Source organism: Macadamia integrifolia, chromosome 6 (genome assembly GCF_013358625.1).
Source record: "Macadamia integrifolia cultivar HAES 741 chromosome 6, SCU_Mint_v3, whole genome shotgun sequence".
Lineage (NCBI taxonomy): Eukaryota > Viridiplantae > Streptophyta > Magnoliopsida > Proteales > Proteaceae > Macadamia > Macadamia integrifolia.
The window spans coordinates 14,533,629-14,552,761 of NC_056562.1; the positions used below are offsets into that span (position 1 = coordinate 14,533,629).

A 19,133-nucleotide genomic window follows, 5' to 3' on the forward strand; every position below is an offset into this window, starting at 1 on the left:
CCAAAACCCGGAAGTAACCCATCCCTAGCTGAAGCTCTGTCGAATCAATACCGCAGTCAAAATCTGAAAGTAATCATTCCCAGTCAGAACTCTATCCAATCAATATCTCTCGAGAAAGGAAGTTTGAAGTCAAGACCATCTTCCCCTGAGCCAGGAGAATCCAAAAGACAGTCCGTGCCAGTACTGATCAGGGGTCCACCCCTCTTGACCCAGAATAGGGGTTAAGCTTAGGTATAATTTCTCAATCGAATCGTCATAATGTAGACTTTAAATTGATTTTGTTTTAGTGTGTATAGTTATTTAAATTCAGTCCATGTATATATGTATGATAACTTAGCCATGCATACGGAATAGGAATAGTCATGGAAAATGTTCGTTCTTAAGTATCTAATGGGAAGACCGGTTGAACCGGGTAGATTGGGTGCGTAACACCTTCCCAATTCTACAACCTGACACTTACCCTAGATCTCTAGACCAGACCAACTTTTGGGCCCACTTCGCAGGAATTGGGCTCACCCTCAGGTCTTAGGCCCATAATTCTAGGTGGCGACTCCAAACCCTTTTTATATGATCCCAATCCCCCGTATTAGACCATCATCAAAACCCCATCTCAATGACGAACTTTACACTCCTACAAAATAGGCCTCCACGTATCTCCAAGCGGTGATACGGTGCTGCGGGGCCCACGGGTAAGCACATATGACACTCCCCTCCCTAAGAAAGAGAAAGTGAGGAGAGAGGGTTGAATGCAAAGTCCTTTCCCCCCCTAAAAGGGAAGAGAGAGGATCTTTGACCACTACCTCAAACTCGTGTGATACTCGATTGACTGGTCCTATAGTCCCGCACGACTCTGGCCAACTAATTCACCTTGGATGGAATGATCTCCCACCCAAAATTTAAGATTCAGAATTCAAAATTCAAAAACAAGATTTGCTCGGTTTAGGAGCCCTAGGAGGCCCAGACCATATTTGATTACCTAGTCCCACAGCCCTAGGAGGCCTAGACCAGATTCAATTTCCTGATCCCGCGATCCTAGGATGCCCATACTAAATTTGATTGTCCAGTCCTGCGGTCTAATAGACCTAGACCAGATTTGCCCAATCCTATAAACCTAGGAGGCCTGGACAAAATTTACTTGGTCTCATGGCCCCAGGAGGCCTAGACTAGATTTTCCCGATCACGTAACCCTAGGAGGTCTAGACTAGATTTGATTGCCTTGTCCCACAATCCTAGGAGGCTCAGACCAAATTTGATTACCCGATCCCATAACCCTAGAAGGCCCAAATCAAACTTGATTAATTGGTCCCATGGTACTAGGAGACCTAGGCTAGGAAGATTGAATTGTATGTTTGCTAACATCTTTTGCAGGATTGAAGCATCACAAGTTTCCATCTCACGGCCAATGATCTAGGTAAAATTTTTTTCTTTCTATAGTTATAAGATTTAGCTAATCATGTATGCATTTGAACCTCTATCACCTCTAAGCAAGGTGATAGCAGTACATGCTTCGGGTGACAAAAAGTGATCATTCTTTTCTTTTTCCTTCGGTTGTGGCATAGGCCTTGGCCAAAGAGGGGCATTTTGTAGACATCTAGGTTTTTCACTCTCCCCTGGCATGATGACTCACAGATTGTGGATGAAGCCTTTGCTTTCGATCAATAGAGAAGATGGCTTTCTAAGGTGGTCCGGGCTAAAAAAAAACCCCCCACACCCAAACCCAGAAACCCTAGAACCAGGGGAAAGGGGTCTGGTTATGGCATGACATATACGAAGGAATCAAGTCTAAGTAATCATACGGATGGATAATTCTCAAAACCACGATTCCGACAATATATGGTACGCTAAAATCGGACCATCGAATCTCTCGTAATCCCCTCCAGAAGATAGAAATCCTGCAGATAACCAAATCAGAATCTAGGATATCCCAAGAATATTCACTTGCCGCCTCATGAAAAAATTCGTAAGGCCACGAGCCCCGCGACCCCGCACCAAAACTTTGTAAGACCGCGAAGCCTATAGCCCCATAAAGAATTTGGTGGTCTCACGGACAACCCTTAGCCAATAGGTGACCAAATTCGGCAAGGTTGGAAATAGCCTTCTCCAGCCGACGCTTTGCTGAAGTCTTAGTCCAAGAACTAGCCTTCTCAAGCCGAAGCTCTGTCGAAGTCTTAGTCCAAGAGATAGCATTCCCTAGCAGAAGCTCTACCCAAGTCTTATTCCAAGAAATAGCCTTCACAAACCGAAGCTCAACTGTAAGTCCTAGTCCATTAGCTGGCCTTCAAAAACCAAATCTGTATCTGAGCATCTGGAGGACCACTGAAGTCAGAATATCTGAAGAAAGGAAGTTAGTGGCCAAAGCCACTTTCCCCTGAGCTGGGAAAACCAGAGAGACAGCCCGCATCCATTTTAGTAAGGGCCCTCCCCTCTTGACCTGAATCAAGGGTCAAGCTCATAATCATATCACTCAGCTAGCAAAATGTAGACCTTTTATTCATCCTGTGGTATGGGTGCCTAGCAACACATGGTGGCAAGCAGCAGTGTGCGGTAGAGGGGTTGACCATCGGGACAGACGCGCCATGTACTTGTTTTCACATGCCAAGCCTTTGTTGGGCTTTTTGTGCAGCTACAGGCGCATGTGGTAGTAGCTGTCAAGGCATCGCAGCACATGGTAGGCAGCCATGCGCGCCAAGCAGCACTTCCTTGTGGTATGATTTCCTGTGGTGTAGAGCTAGACAAGTAGCTGCCTGTGGCTGTACTGGTGTGGGAGGTCCTACAAATGGGTCACCTGGTCTCCTTTGTGGGCAAATCCTGGCAATGTGACTGGTCTGTTGACATATGGAGCACTTATAGGGTAGCACTTGTGGTTGTGCTATAACAGGTCTAGGTGGTTGTGAAGCTTGACCTGCCTCTAGCCTTCAGAATTGGTTAGGAGCTACATTGGGATAAGCTCCCCTACCAAACCTACTAGGTTTTGCTGCCCTTCTCCATTGTTGTGCTAAATAGTTGTCTCTCTATCTATCCTCAATGACTTGGTTGCCTGAACAACTTGGGCATAGCTCTGAAGATATTGTGCTGCCAACATGGCACCAATCTCTAGCCTTAACCCCTTCTCAAATCTCTTGTCTTTAGCCCTATCTTCACTTAGATGGTCAGGTGCAAAGAAAAACAACTTCTCAAACTCTTGTTGTTATTCTAACATTGATCTTGACCCTTGCTTTAGGTCTATGAATTCTATCTCTTTCCTTTCCTTCACACTATTAGGAAAATAATTGTTATAGAGTATAGTCTTCAATTGCTCTCATGTTGGATTTGGGTGCAATGCTATTAACACAGGCTTGGTGGCCTTCCACTATGCATTGGCCTCATTTTGGAGTTGATAGTTAGCACATATCAACTTTTGTTCATCTGTGCTGGCCAGCACCTCAAATGCTTTCTCCATTCCCTCAACCCATTTGGTAAGTTCCAAGGGATCTTGTGCAATCCCACTAAAATAGGGAGGCTTAAACCTTGAAACTTCTCCATCAGTTTTTGCAGTGTCCATCACTAGAGGCAATGTGATCTAGCTCTGTTGTGTCAATTTCCCTTTGTGGTACTGGTGAATTTGGCTATGGAGCTAAGTGTGCATTGGATGTTACTGGCTATACTATTGGGAGAATTTTCGGTTCAAGAACTTGATGCACTTGGGGAGGAGCTTTTTGTGCAGTAGTAGGTCATTGTTGCACCTATGAAGGAGCAGTCTGAACCTCATGAGCCTGAATCATAACATAAATATATGCGTTTAAACCCACCGTAAAGTTCATCTGTTAATGTTGTAGCCCTTGCAATATGATATTTTTTTGCTGCTACAACCCCAACAACATATTACCCATTATTGAGGTCACACCTTGAGCATTCATAAAACTGGTGGGGCAGGAGGAGCATTAGGCACTATATTATCGGGCATTACTTCCCAATCAGGTTCAGGAGATGGTGACTGGTTAGCAATGGATATAGTGACACGGCATTGCCTTTTAAGCGATTGTCCCGCTTGTGTTCACGCTTTCCTTGCTGCCGTCAGAGTTTCTTGTTTTGAGAAAATACAATCAATTCCATCCCACATTACATCATATTATCATTAAATCGGCATGCATGGGAACAACCCATCCAATCATGCATATAGGATCGAAACAACTAAATAGTAGTAAGAAATACCCCCACTGGTAGATTGTCTAAATTCACCGGCTGGGCGGTGGGTGAAAATGCTGCATATTTATAGCATCTCGAGATTCACCCCTTTAATTCAAAAATTTGATCTTTCCCACCAAGAACGACAGGAGAATCTCCAAGAACTTGAGGAACTTCAACTGGTGATATTTTACCACAATTATTCGACATTCTACGCAAGAGGTATGCTCCAATCACTACTTTTGTATTAGTCCTTAATTTTCCCCAATTTCATTCTCTATGAAACCCTAACTAGCAACTCCGTGTCAAAAATTTGAATTTCTTCAAAATTTATAATTCTAATTGCATGCATTCACTTAATATAATATATACATATATATTATGCATGCGTGTGTGTAGCTATGGGTTCCAGGAGAAGCACAAGCAGTTAGAATACTGTCGGGCAAGGTCAGGCACCTATCAGTGACCATCTACCGGTGGAGTTGAGTTTTGTGCTTTTGCCCATATTCATTTTCTTTGCCATTTGGGTTCTTTCGGGTGTCTATGTATGTTCCTAGTTCCCATCCATGGTGCTGATCACACCCTCACTTCATAAACCTATTTAGGTATGTTTGCATGTTAGGGTTATTTTGCACATGTGTAGTTCATGTACAACCTAGGCAACTTAGGAATGACATGGTTAGCCTTCTAAGTTGCATGCATTCTAGTGGTTTGTCTTAATTCTCCAATTTAGGGTTTAGGTTACTCAAATTTAGAACTTGAGTTGCTGTTTTCATACCTTGGGTTCCCAATTTAACTCGTGAGTAGTTCAACTCCCTAATCTAGGTATTCTATATAAAATCCCCCAATTAATTGGTTAATAAAGAAAGTAGGTTGTGGGGATTTTGGTGGGTTATCCCAATTTAGCTTAGTATGAGACATTGAGAGCAAGAGGGGAAAAGAGTAAGAGAGTATGAGAGAGATGCACTCACCTTGATTTGTGTGAGTGTGTAGATGTGCTCCCCTCCCCTTGATCTAACCCTCCTTCTCCTCCTTGCCTTCCCTTTTTCTTTCTTTCTTCTTTCTCCCTTCTCTTCTTCCCTTGCATTCAATATGGTAGTTATGAAATAAATGAGGTAATAGCTTCTTATATAGTAACTTTAGTTTACTAAGGCCTGTTTGGGAAATAAATGTGTTTCTCTCATTACTAGGTTAATTCCCTAATCAACACCAGTGGGCCCACCTCTAGGTGATCTAACAGATTAATCTACTAGTTGGTAGGTTGTATAAGCTAGTGAAGGTGGTATGAGGTGCACGGGTGAGACGGCTCGGGCCTCATGGGCAATTAACCTTGCTGTCAAAACATTCTTACCAGTGGGTCTCACCGGTTGGTGGTGACCCACCAGTGGGCATCAACTGGTGCGGGTAAAATGTTCCCAATGTAGTTGGGACATCTCCACTTTGGTGCATTGATGGTCTCTAGGGTCTATACAAGCTTGTAGCCCAAACCTCAGTGTGTTTCACTACTTGAGTTTAGGTGAATCTTCTTAAAGGTAGAAGATTGGCATTGGCTTCTTTAGTGGTTTGCAACCTTTGTTCCGACATGAGTAAGATTTGCAGGTAAGGTCATTTCTTCCCTCATGGCAGAAAACTGCTGCTACCTAGTAGTCATTGATACTGTTCCCCTTTTGTGGTTCATCTATAGTCAATCATACGAGGAATGACTAGGGCTTGGGTATAACACATAGTCATACCACAGAAAACTTTCTCCCAAAAAAGAAAGGAAAGTGTTTTCTATCCATGAGAGGCCCCTTCACCTAGAAACAAGGGCACACACCCCTAGAAAGGGCACGGTGGTCATTGTGCATCCCCTATGTCTGTGGCATAGGGTCCTCTTCCAGATAACGAAATATAATTAAGTCTCCCAAATATAATAAATAAATGGATATAGAACATGCTATCAACTTGCATTCCCCCACACCCAGACACAATAAGGTGTGGAAAGATCATACTGCCCCAACCCCAACCCCAACACATGTTGAAGATGCTCCCGTGTTTCTTCCCATTGATCCATGCGCGAGTGTGCGGGCATCAACAGAGTAGCATTTTTTTTCCCATGTTTTCAAACACGATGTACTTCTTTTTGGTGTAAGAACATGAGGCACCCCAACAATAGTTTCTCTAATGTTGGGCTTGTACTTTCCTCTATAATTTTTGTTTTAAATGACCAGAATGCCCTTAATCGCCGCTCGTGCTACTGTATTCACGAGTCACAACCATTGTTAGTTAAAACGGGAACGACAAAAAAAACAGAAACGAACGGTATGGGTTTTAAACAGATAAAAACGATGAACGGTACGGTTAAAAAAACGGTTAAAAAAATAGGGAACGGAAAACGGACGAAAACGAACAGTACGAGTATTAAACGTGTAGTTTTAAAAAAACGAAACCAAAAAAAAGGGTAGTATACTCATGCAATTTGAGAAATTATTACCTGTATACATGCATCTAATATTCCAAAAGCTCTAGGAGTCCCAAGATAAAATAGCCCAATGGGCTACAAGAAAATGAGATTTTGCTAGCTTTAGCTTCTCCTTACTCATTGGGTTATAAGAAGATGAGATTTTTTTTCTATAAATAGTATGGAAGTTAAAAACCAAAAACCAAGTACCAAGTACCATATTGTCTTCACTCTTCACTTTTACAAATAGATATATATATATATATATATTTTTTTTTTTCTTTTTAAATTAATTATTTTTTAATAAAATTACTATTTTACTCTTAAAAAACGGATACGCGTTTAAAATGGCCGTTTAAAACGCATTTAAAACGGATTCTTTTGCCGTTTCCATTTTTTTCGTATTGTATAATAGCATACGAAAATGCGTTTTAACTAACAGTGTCTCACGACTAGGATGTACATCTTCGTTTTTTGGTCAGCTGCAACCCAGCAAGAGTTCGATGTGCATAACCCCAGAAAAATTTCCCACTTGGTCTGCCACTGTTCTTTGAGGAGCTTATAAACCGTCGAGCAGAGGAGAAACTATATAAGTATTCACAACTGATTCTAAATTCAATGGCCCCTGTCGCTCCGAGGTCTGGAGATGCGGTCTTTGCCAATGTCGAGCGAGTGGTGAGAAGCCCTAATTCTTATTTTTCCCAAGTCATTGTGAAGTTTGATCGATAAGCTATTATGATTTCTGTAGTGGTCTTCTATCCTTCACCTGCTGCAATTGATTGCTTCATTTGTTTCTGTGCATTTAGAATGCTGAACTGTTTACTCTCACATATGGGGCGATCGTACGGCAACTTCTTACGGATTTGGAGGAGGTCGAGGAAGTCAATAAGCAGCTGGATCAGATGTAATGGTGTCTTGTCTCTTGCTTCTTATTCACTTTCTGTTCGTACTTCTGACTGTGCTTGTTACCTGATTGATTCATTGTATCTCAATCATTTTATTACCATTTCAGCCTTCTTCACTTAAGCTCTCGTTTTCTTTGAGCCATACCCTTGACATTGTTATGCGTTTGCTGTGGACGTATGAGTTTTCTTTTTGTTGGGGGTTGGGGTTTCAGATTTTATTTCTGTTTTTGGATTGGTGAAGTATCAGTTGTGGTAATTGTTAGCAACAATGAACTGGGAGGCCATGCTTCAGATGTGATTGGGGAATTGCTGTAAAAAATTTAATTTACTTCATGTCTGTGGTGTGCCTGAAATATATATTTTTCTTTTGTTCTCCAATATGTAAAGTTGGAAGGAAACAACAATCACATTATGATTGAGATCATAAAAAAGAAGAGCATTAGATGCAGGCACTCTTATAGTTTCTCTATGTTTTTTGGTTTGTTGTTGGCAAAGAGCCTATTGGTGCTAATCTGCATTTGAAATTATGTCCCTTTTCTTCTCCTTAACTCTCTCGATAAAGTTTCCCTTGAAAAAGTAACTATACACTATTGGTTGTAGCATTATATAAGAGCTGGGGAACACCAGAACAATATTATGATGATCGTGATTTCTATGGTCAATCTTTAAAGGAATATATTGTCCAAAAAAAGAAAAGAAAAAAAGATGATATACCTACTCCTCAATTTAGACTATTCAATTTGAAGGAAACGTCCTTTATGGGCATTTCAAAATTTGATTGATGGCAGGTCTTTTGCCCTTAGCTTCCTGATCATGATGCTAAAACATGCATAGGCAAAGAAAGAACATGTATTAATTGGTTAGAGAAATTTTATTCTCGAGGTACTGAAGTGTACTTCGAATTTGATTGTTGAGCTAGAAATCCCCCTACCGGTTGAAGCATCTACTTTTCACAATTAAGGGGCATTGAGCCAGCAAATGGTGTTGGACTTTGGGTCGCCTGTAAACAGTTTGTTTCTGATTGGTTCTCTAATATTTTGCTCTTTTCTTCCTAGATATACTGATATTCTTCTTGTTTCTAAAGTGCCTCCATGAGTCACAATCACGATAATCTCCATAAACGTTCATGAACTGTTTCTCCTTAGTTATAGTCAGCTATATAAAATCATGTACAGTTAATCACTCTTAGTGTCTATTGGTTTCTTGCATCTTCTACAGGGGTTACAATATTGGAGTTCGATTGATTGATGAATTTCTTGCAAAGTCTGGTGTTTCCAGATGCATTGAATTCAAGGAGACAGCTGAAGTGATAGCAAAGGTCTCTTGATCTCTCTTGTTTCATTTTGTCAACATTTCTTAAAATTGAAGTCATTTTTTAAGATTTGTTCTATTATTTGGATATTAATAGATCATATATGTAGCGGGGTTGTTTATATATGTGTGGTTTTGGGTTCGACTCCTCTTACCTCCTTGGGGACACTCACACAGGGGTGTTTAGTGCTCTTCATTGCTTTCAATGAAAGTTGAGTGGTTCCTCATTCAACCTCGGTATGATCCAATCCATGCGGCTGTAGGGGCAATATGGGCCTGCGGGGCTAGTCAGGCAGAAGGCCTGGATATCCGTCGTTAGAAGAAAAAAAAAATTACCAAGGAATCCCTCCCTAGGCCTCTAGGTTCTTTCTTGGGTCCAAGGCGATAGCATGCCTTAATTTACAAGTTTATGCCGACTTATGTTTGTTTGTTTTTTTTTTTTTAAATGAATATGGTTATATTAATATCTGATGCAGATTAATCACCAAATTAAGCTTGTTTTATTAGGAATAAACCTAGGGTTGGATTCCATGCATGTTGGGCCTTTGATCCCATGTGTTTTGAGTGTAATAGACCACTTTTATGGGTCTAAAAGAAGGGCTCTAAGGTTGCATACGGGATTGCTAGTTTGTTTCCTTTTTTATTAGTTTCATTTTTAGTTGGGTTTGATTTTTGTTGTATTTGTTTCCTTAGGAGTTAAGTTATTAGTTGAGTCAAATCATTAGTAGTTAGTTTCCTTTTTCAACTAGTTTCTAATTTCAGTTTTTAGTAACTATTGTATTAGGAGAATATTTGGTTTCCTTTTTGAGGAACCTTCTATTTGTAATTCCCTCTCCCATCAACATTATAAATAAAGAGGAGGAGGCTCCTAAAGGAAGGATGATTTTGATAAAATTAATGGCTGCTGGTGCTATTGTCTTCTCCATGAAGAATTTTATTGTGTTTGATCAAGGCTGACGGAATTGGTGTTTGATCCAATTGACCCTCTACGGCGGGAAGCCCGAGGGGTTATTTCTCCTTTATTATCTTCTTCTTCTTTATTGTCCAAGGTGTTCAAGACCTGGAACTTTTACCTCAATCCATCACAGGTAACTGAATCTGGTCCTTTCTCAGTTCTGCCCAGAAATTCTAGAATTTCTTGCTCTCCATTCGTTCTCTCTCCTGGACAGAGCAACCATCTGATTAGGCTCAAATTTGGATCAAAGATGCACCTCTCCTAGTGTGAGACTCAACAAAAATTGCAACTCTATTGGACCACCTGATTTTGAGTTATTAAAATCCCCCCAATTCTGTCCTAGTGACTGTTATTCCTTTTTCAGACCTAAGACCAGAATCGATGGAACTAATCTGTTTGCTTCTGATTCTATGGATGTGTGTTCATGATTTATGATCTAATATGACCCTGTACCTATATCTGATTAGTCCTTTCTGCTGGTTTATGTTCTGATCTCCTAAGCTCCAGTTTCTGAATCTGAAATTCTGATTACAAATCTGATTTTCTTAGTTCTGATCTATTTGTTTTGCTATTCTGTTGTGGTTATATAGTTGTTCTTCTGATAAAAAAATCATGAAGTTGAAGGCTTGGTTAGTCTACCTATCCTAACCTACATTAATATCATATGCTTTGTTTGTTATATGTTGGTTTTTTCATATTAAGTCATTACTACCATAATTATATCACTTCTATGTTGCATATAAGCATACTTATATAAAACTATCATTACTATAGTAGATGTAGTCATATACAGCACGCCTAGGTGCTGCCCTTGTCGCCTAGGTGCCTCTCCAATGCCTTGGGTCGCCTAGTTGCCGTGACAACTATGGTGCACAGCCAACTAGCATTAAGTTTCTTCTTAATTTTTTTTTTTTTTGGGGGGGTTTGAAGGAAGAAAAATTTTCTGAAGGAGAGGGATCAAATGGATGAATAGAGCTGGGAACACTTTCCCATGTGGATGCAAACACAATGATATATTACATGAGAGAATGATACAAGACTTGGCTGCTTTTCAACTTACGTTTCAATGTAAAGGAATCAAATTTGTTCCTAGTTTGAGATTTCTTTCTTCAGGGGTTCGTAGGCTTTTGTCTTACAAAATATAAACTCAAAACATGTTTCTGGGATGCTTCACTTCATGAAAGAAGGGAAATTAAACTTGTTCATAAACCCTGAAAAGAAAAGGGAAATTTATCCCCATTAAACTGAGGGAACTGTGTGAAATCTTCCTGGAACTCTGTATATTAGGTGGAAGAGTCTGGTTTGTTATATAGCATTGAGTTAATAACTCCGCTAGCTTTTGTAATGTCAAATTACGTGTAAAATGAACTAATCTATGAACAACTATCTGCCATTAATGCTAGTTCACAATAAATAGAATTAGAGGAATGCTAAATCTTATTGCAGCTGTATATAATGACACATTCAGTCATATCAAATGGCACATGGTCTCCATTTTGAATGGGAAAGTCTTAAGATTGGTGTTGCAACATCATCCCGTCTTTACTTTCCATTATGCTCCTCCTTTCACTTTCCATGAGCTCATCTCCAAATTGGATCCTCAGTATGCTGTGTCTAACTTGTTTTCCTTGTCTTTGGATCTTTACAAAAGGGATCTGGCTATTGTCCTGGGTGAAAGATAATATCATCAATCCATAGATTGTTCAAGTTGAACTTGTTGGAGATTGCTTATTTTTCTTTGAAGGGAGAAAAATGTTCACTCCAAGTAAACATCATAGTTTGTTTTGTGTGAAAAGTGACGGTTCTACATGTAGAAACTATTTAAACACAATAGCTCTGATCATTGCCCCTCACTAACTCCTGGTTTCTTAGTTTTTCAAGAGAGATCTAACTCTGTTTCAAATCGAACTGCACATCTGAATTCTATGTCGAACCCCTTCCATACATGTGCTTTCCTTATCTTATTGATAAAGTGTCCCAAAAAAAGGTAGGGAATGGAAAGAAATGTTATCCTCTTCATCATGGTAAACACCAATTTCAAAATTCTGAAGGCTTGTGGATTGATCTTGCTTGGGCACATTATATTCCTTAGACTAATTAGATATTCAACTTTCTCATATATTCTTCAATAATCACCCCCCAATCGAGAAAGGAAAAAGAAAAAAACACATTTTTTTTGTGTGCTTTAGGAAGCATGTAATGAAGCTCATCCCAAAGTGTCGTATTAGGTCAACATATTGGAACATAGGAACTTTAACAGGAAAGAATTTAGAATTGATAGATATAGTGAAAAGAAGAAGAATTAATGTAGCTTGTATACAAAAATTATATGTATGGTTAAAAAAGCGAAGGAATTAGATGACTATAAACTTTGGCACATTGGGGATATTATAAAAATAATAGGACCGTATGAATAGTAGTAGATAAATATTTTTAAAATGATGTTGTAGATGTTAAAAGAATTGGTGATAGGATTTTGTTTATCAAACTTGTGTTATGAAAAGTGTAATCTATATAATTAGTGCTTGTGCACCCCAAATCGGATTGGATGAAAATACACGTAAAGAATTTTGGGAATACATGTCATAGTTTTCAAGGCATTGCTTAGGTGACTGCCTTGGTATCCAGGTGCCTTGACAGCTAGTGCTGCCTCGGTCGCCTAGGCGGGTGTTTTGGTCAACTTGGTCACCTTGTGTCTAGACCCCCTCCAATGTCTTGGTTCGCTTAGACTCCGTGACAACTATGATACATGGATAGATTACTATGAGGAACTAGTCAAGGAGAACAATTTTTAATAAGGGGGTCTAAATGGACATGTTGGAAGAGATTGTAGAGGTTGTGAAAGAATTAATGGAAGACATAGTTTTGGAGATAGAAATGAGATGCGGAATTCAGAATTAGAATTTGGTGTGGCTTATAATTTGTTAGTAGTAAACACATGCTTTGAAAGGAGAGGATTATTTAATAACCTTCAAAAGGTGGGCAAACTAGTAGCCAAGTCCACTTTTTTCTAACTAGAAGTTATGATAGATTATTATGTAAATATTGTTAGGTTATACTAGGGAGAGCTTAACCACGCAATATAGATTAGTAGTGGGTTGTACTGGTGATCTGTAGAGCGCCAAATTATCTTTGCAATGCAACTGGAATCGCATCAATCCGACTTTGGATAAGGGAGATATTGCCGTTTCGGTATAGTTAGTCAAGAAGGCTTCAATGTTTGACTAATTGCCTCAATGAGGTGCTATGGTGATGTGGGCCCCTCTTGATGAAGTGGCCACATTGGTTTGGCATGTGGCACAACTAGGTGTCAATATGCTGAGGTGTTCTGTGGAATGCTGACATGGTAGAATGATAGGTGAGGTGGGAGTTGAAGGGGCATAGATGGTAGCCCAGCTGGCTTGGTGGTGGCTGTGTAATGTAGAAATAGATTACAAAGTAACTACCCCCAATGTATGATACCCCAAACAAGACAAATAAGACTCACTAGCTGCGGTTGGCTTTATGGAGCTCCGATGGAGTTCCAATTCTGGTCGATTACAGGCCTTAGTATGAAGGATAAAACCTCCAAAGTGATCGGCTTCTGATGGCTGTGTTGAAAGTTACACAGTTTCTTGAATTCTGACCTTGGAGAGAGAAATAAGAACTCTTCAAGAACCGAGGCTGAACTGCTTGGGCAGTACTGAGATGATGATCGAGTGATCCTTGGACTGTTTAGAACACCCTCTGAAAAGGGTTTTCGAAACTGAATTCAGATGTGAGTAATGTAAGGAATTAATAATATAAGGAATTAAGGATCGACTGTCTTCAATTATGGTCGGTTCTTGACTGGTTGGTTCTAGTCTTTGAAGGCTTTAAACAGATCTGAAACTCTTCTCTGGATTCTCAGAAAAACCGTAAACAGTAAACAGAAATCAATATCAGAAAATCAAGAGGACAGACAAGAGGAATGTGGGTGGGGGTGGCTATCTTGGACCGGGCATCTCACCCACAGCTATCTCGGCTGTTTAGAGGCAATTGACTGCAAATTTTGTTTTTTCCAGTATGAAATTCTGAGTACAAGAGCTCCTCTATAAATAGAGGGCAGAAACTATGCTATTAGCAGTCACATTAGAACTAGGAGTTGTACTCCTACTAGGACTAGCATTAGAAACCTAGTTAACTGAGGGAACTAATTAGTCCCTAACTACTAGCCACTAATGGGCTTCATTACGTAAATCGATGGCCACTATGGGCCTTATTGACTAACTTAAATTGATGGGCCCATTGGGCCTTATTAACTAGTGAAATAAATTAACACTTTAATAACCACTTAAGTGGAGATCGATTAACCCTATTTGGGTTGGGGTTACTCCTGCGATAGCTCAGTCCAAAGTGGGGATCTACATCAACTCCCCCCTCCTAAAATCATTCATCTCTGATAAATGGATGAGGGACATGTAACGCTCGTAGAGATCCATATCAAGATGCTGAAAATCATTGGCATGGATCCAAGTGCAATCTTGCTGAGGTCGTCCTTTCCAGTGGACAAGGAATGAATAGTAACCCTTACGATCATGAACAGTAGTAAACTTGTTGTCAAGAACATCTTCAATAACATCATCTATAGGGGTCACAAATCGGGGGAGTCTCAATGCATGCTCTGTATCTTCATCATCAGAATGATGGCCCACAGAGTGTAAGATCGGCAACATTGAAGACATTGTTAATCTTCGGAGTAGGAGGTAATTCCAACATGTAGGCATTAGTACCAACGCTTCAAGGCCATGTATGGACCCATATTCCTATGATGGAGCTTGTGCACAGTATTGAGAGGGAACCGCTCAAGTGGAATTCGAACCATCACCATATCACCAGGTTGAAATTCCATGTAACGACAATGTTGGTTAGAATTTGCTTGATACCCCTCATTACTAACAGTTATGCATTGACAAACATCAGCATGCACCTCTGTGATATGCCTAAGGAACTCATACGCTTCAATGCTAACACGGGCATGAGGTGGCAATGGTACCATATCAATTGGTCATTGTGGTTGCAGTCCAAGAACAATCTTAAATGGTGTACGACCGGTGGTGTGGTTAATGGAACTATTGTATGCAAGCTCTGTTATGTCAAGAATAGAAGGCCATGTCTTCTCATAATCACGAACTAAGCAACGGAGCAAATTGCCAAGGCTTCTATTCACTACATCCATCTGACCGTCTGTTTGAGGATGGAATGCCATAGAGAACTTTAACTTAGTGTTAGTTTTTAGCCATAGGGTCTTCCAGAGGTAACTTATGAATTTGACATCCCTATCTGAAACAATTGATTGTGGCAAACCATGTATACGCACTATCTCTTTGAAGATGAGCTTGGCTAAGTGACTTGCATCAAGTGTCTTTCTGCATGGGATAAAATGTGCCATCTTAGAGAATCGATCCACTACAACAAATATGAAATCATACCTTTCCCGTGTGGGTGGTAACCCTAGGACAAAGTCCATGCTTATGTCTAGCCAACGTGCATGTGGAATGGGCAGTGGTGTGCACAAACCCTCATTCTTCTTCTCTCCTTTAGCAAGTTGACAAGTACAACATCTTTGGATAACATGCTGAACATCCGTTTGCATTTGAGGCCAATAGTACAAGTCCACCATCATAGAATATGTCTTGTCTTTGCCAAAGTGTCCACCCATTCTTTCTCCATATAGCTCTCGAACCAAGTGGTGCCTCAAATAGGTGTTTGGAATACAAAGACGTGTGCCCTTGAAGAGGTATCCATTATGAATGGAATACTTGTCATCTCGACCTCCTTGTAACTTTTTGAACACTTCTGAAAAATCAACATCATTAGCATATTCATCTTTGATATGTTCCACCCCTGTGCTTTGTACTGTGAAGGTATTCATTATTAGCACTTGCACTAAGTGCATTAGCCACTTGATTATCTTTTCTAGCCTTGTACTTGAGAACAAATACATATTCTTGCAGGTATGAGATCCACTTAGCATGCCAATCATTAATGGTCTTTTGGGAATGTAAGTATTTGAGTGCTTCATGATCCGAATAAAGTACGAACTCCTTATCGATCAAATAATGTCTCCAATGCTTGAGAATTTGGATAACGACATAGAGTTCTAGGTCATAAGTCGAGTACCTTCTCTTTACATCATTCACCTTTTCATTGTAGAAGGCAATCAAATGGCCCTCTTGGATTAGCACTCCTCCTATCCCAACATGGGATGCATCAGTAGCCACTTCAAACATGAGATCAAAGTTAGGTAGTCTAAGCACTGGTGCTTCTGTCATCTTCTGTTTGATCAAGTTGAATGTTTTGGTGGCATCCGGGGTCCATTGGAATGGCGTTGTTCCTCTTTTCGTGCACTCCATGATAGGTGCTACAATAGCGCTGAAATTCCGTATGAACCGTCTATAGAATGAGGCAAGACCATGGAAACTACGAACTTCTGTCAAAGTTTTGGGTATGGGCCAATCTACCATGCTCTTAACCTTCTTTGGATCAGCTTCTATACCTTGAGAAGACATAATAAAGCCAAGGAATACAACCTTGGGCAGCATAAAGGAATACTTCTTCAAGTTGATATAGAGTTTCTCTTCTCGTAGCAACCTCATCACACGCCTCAAGTGTTCAAGGTGCTCATCTTATGCCTTGTTGTAAATTAATATATCATTAAAGTATACCACAAGAAACTTGCCAATAAAGGGACGCAACACATGAGTCATCACCCTCATAAAGGTATCAGGTGCATTGGTAAGGCCAAAGGGCATGACCTTCCATTCGTATAACCCTTCCTTTCTCTTGAAGGCTGTCTTCCATTCATCCCCAGGGCGGATCCGGATTTGATGATACCCACTACGTAAATCAATCTTTGAGAAGATAGTGGCTCCTGTCAGCATGTCTAACATATCATCCAAACGGGGAATGGGAAATCTGTACTTTACTGTGATTTTGTTGATGGCACGGCTATCAATACACATACGCCATGATCCGTCCTTCTTAGGTGTTAGTAGGCTGGTATGGCACACAAACTCATGCTTTTAACTAGAAAACCTTTTCGCAACAGATCATCCACTTGTCTCTTGAGCTTGGCATGCTCTGTGGGGCTGAGATGATAAGTGGGCAGATTTGGGAGTACTGATCCAGGCACTAGATCAATAGCATGTTGTATGTCCCTCATAAGTGGTAGCTCATTTGGTAACTCATCAGGCACCAAATCTGAAAAATTAGTAAGCAAATCTCTGATGGGTTGAGGATGTGTTACCTCTTTCACCGGTTCAGCCTCTTTAATAACTAGAGCCAAGATCAGTCCGGTTTCTTCACTTGTAGCGAAGAATTCTCTATGGGGCAGCACACACAAATTCTTGTCCAACATGTGTTTCTTATTGGTGTTGGCTTTGTATGGCTTTTTCTTTGGGTTAGTGGTCCCATTGGAAGAGATCTTTTCAATGTTCTTCAAGACATGGTGTCCTCGTACTTGGGCAACCCTCACTTTAGTCTTTCCTTGAGGTATGTTGAGTGGATTTAGTGAGTGGCTTGCCTTTATGATCCAAGAAGCATTAGTTCTTGGTACCACCAACTAGAACATTGTTGTCATAGAGCCAAGGTCTTCCAAGTAGCACATCAGTGAGAACCATTGGGATGACATCGCACCACACATTCTCCTCATAATCTGAAACCTTCAGTGGTGCAGAACATCGTTGATTTACAGCCATAGTGTTGTTGTCTAGAAGTGATACTTTGTATGGTTGTGGATGGGGTTTAGTTTTGAGCTTTCCCTTCAATCACAAAAGCTTGAGATACTACATTCACCCAACTCCCACTGTCCACAATTACTTGAGCTTTAGGAGGTCCACTAGACATTAAAGTGTAGAAGAGATTGTGCCTTCTCCAATCTTCTCCCTTTGCTTCACCACTAGAATACTTGCAACCACATTAATGGAAGCATATGGATCGTCAGCTTCTTGTGCATATTTAGCTTCATACTCATCTTCCATTCCTTCAACAACGACATTCACAGCCCAATCATCATCTTAGGGTTCATAGACTTGGATGTCTGGATTGGACTCAATTGCATTGATGATGGAATTGGTTCTTCCACGCTTAGGGCAGAATTTTGCATAGTGTCCAGTTCCACCACAACCGAAACACTTCAAGGATTCTGACTCTCCTCCAACCATAGGACTCTTACCCTTATCTTATGTAACTTGCAGATCTAGGGTAGGAAATCCACTAGGTTTATTTGGTGCGAATGGCCTCTTAATGTCAGTAGGCTGATAGTACCTTTTAGGGGATGATTTGATCAGATCTTCTGCCTCTAAGGACTTTTCAATACATGCATTCAATGATGGCAGTTCTATCACACTAAGTTTATCACGAATATCATGTCGTAACCCCAACTTGAATCGGGATATAAACAGTACTTCATCTTCATGATATGCACCTGTTCGTGAGAGTAAATCATTAAACTTATCAACATATTCCTCTACAGTCGTGTTACCTTGTCGGAGGGTGTTAAGCATTTCAAAGAGACGACGTCGGTATGTTGGGGGCAGGTATCTCTCACTGAGTATTAATTTCAATTCCTCCCAAGTGCGAGGCTCTATATGTCTACGGTGAGTCTACCTTCTGTTGCTTTCCACCAATCCGTAGCATCACCTGTCGGCTTAGTGATAGCAAGCTGGACCTTTCTTTCCTCAGACATACGATACCATTGGAAGTAGTCGGCAAAGGAGTTCAGCTAGTCATGGAAGTATAGGGGGTCATGCTTTCCATTATACTCCTTCAATTCCAATTTAACCTTATATGTATCATCATGGTGAAATTGGTTGCCCTCATGTTCGTCACAGCCTTCACCTCAAGCTGGTATGTTTCTTCGAGTTTGGTTAAGTGAACTTTCTTGGCACATTAGTGTTATTGTTGACTGTAGGTTGTGTATGAGACTGGGCAGCAGTAGTCTCTTTCAGTTCTACAATTTGTTGGTCCATGGTATCCATTTTTGTATTCATTAGTTGGAGGGATTTCATCACATCTTCCAGTGAGTATTGTTTGGAGCTCTCTTCAGCCATAGCTCTGATACCACTTAATGTAGAAGTAGATTACAAAGCAACTACCCCCAATGTATGATACCCCAAACAAGACAAATAAGACTCACTAGCTGCGGTTGGCTCTATGGAGCTCTGATGAAGTTCCAATTCTGGTCGATTACAGGCCTTACTATGAAGGATAAAACCTCCAAAGTTGATCGGCTTCTGCTGGCTGTGTTGAAAGTTACACAGTTTCTTGAATTCTGACATTGGAGAGAGAAATAAGAAGAACTCTTCAAGAACTGAGGCTGAAATGCTTGGGCAGTACT

General features: G+C 40.4%; 1 protein-coding gene across 1 annotated transcript in view; it reads left to right on the plus strand.

Annotated features, from left to right (window-relative positions):
- The first annotated feature begins 7,030 nt into the window (after window positions 1-7,030).
- LOC122080810 (trafficking protein particle complex subunit 3) overlaps window positions 7,031-19,133 on the plus strand; it is a 44,995-nt gene continuing 32,892 nt past the window's right edge. Inside the window, exons 1-3 of the mRNA XM_042647664.1 lie at window positions 7,031-7,279; window positions 7,411-7,508; window positions 8,728-8,827. Of these exons, the coding sequence (XP_042503598.1) occupies window positions 7,223-7,279; window positions 7,411-7,508; window positions 8,728-8,827 (255 nt within the window). The 5' untranslated portion in view covers window positions 7,031-7,222. The remainder of the gene's footprint in view (window positions 7,280-7,410; window positions 7,509-8,727; window positions 8,828-19,133) is intronic.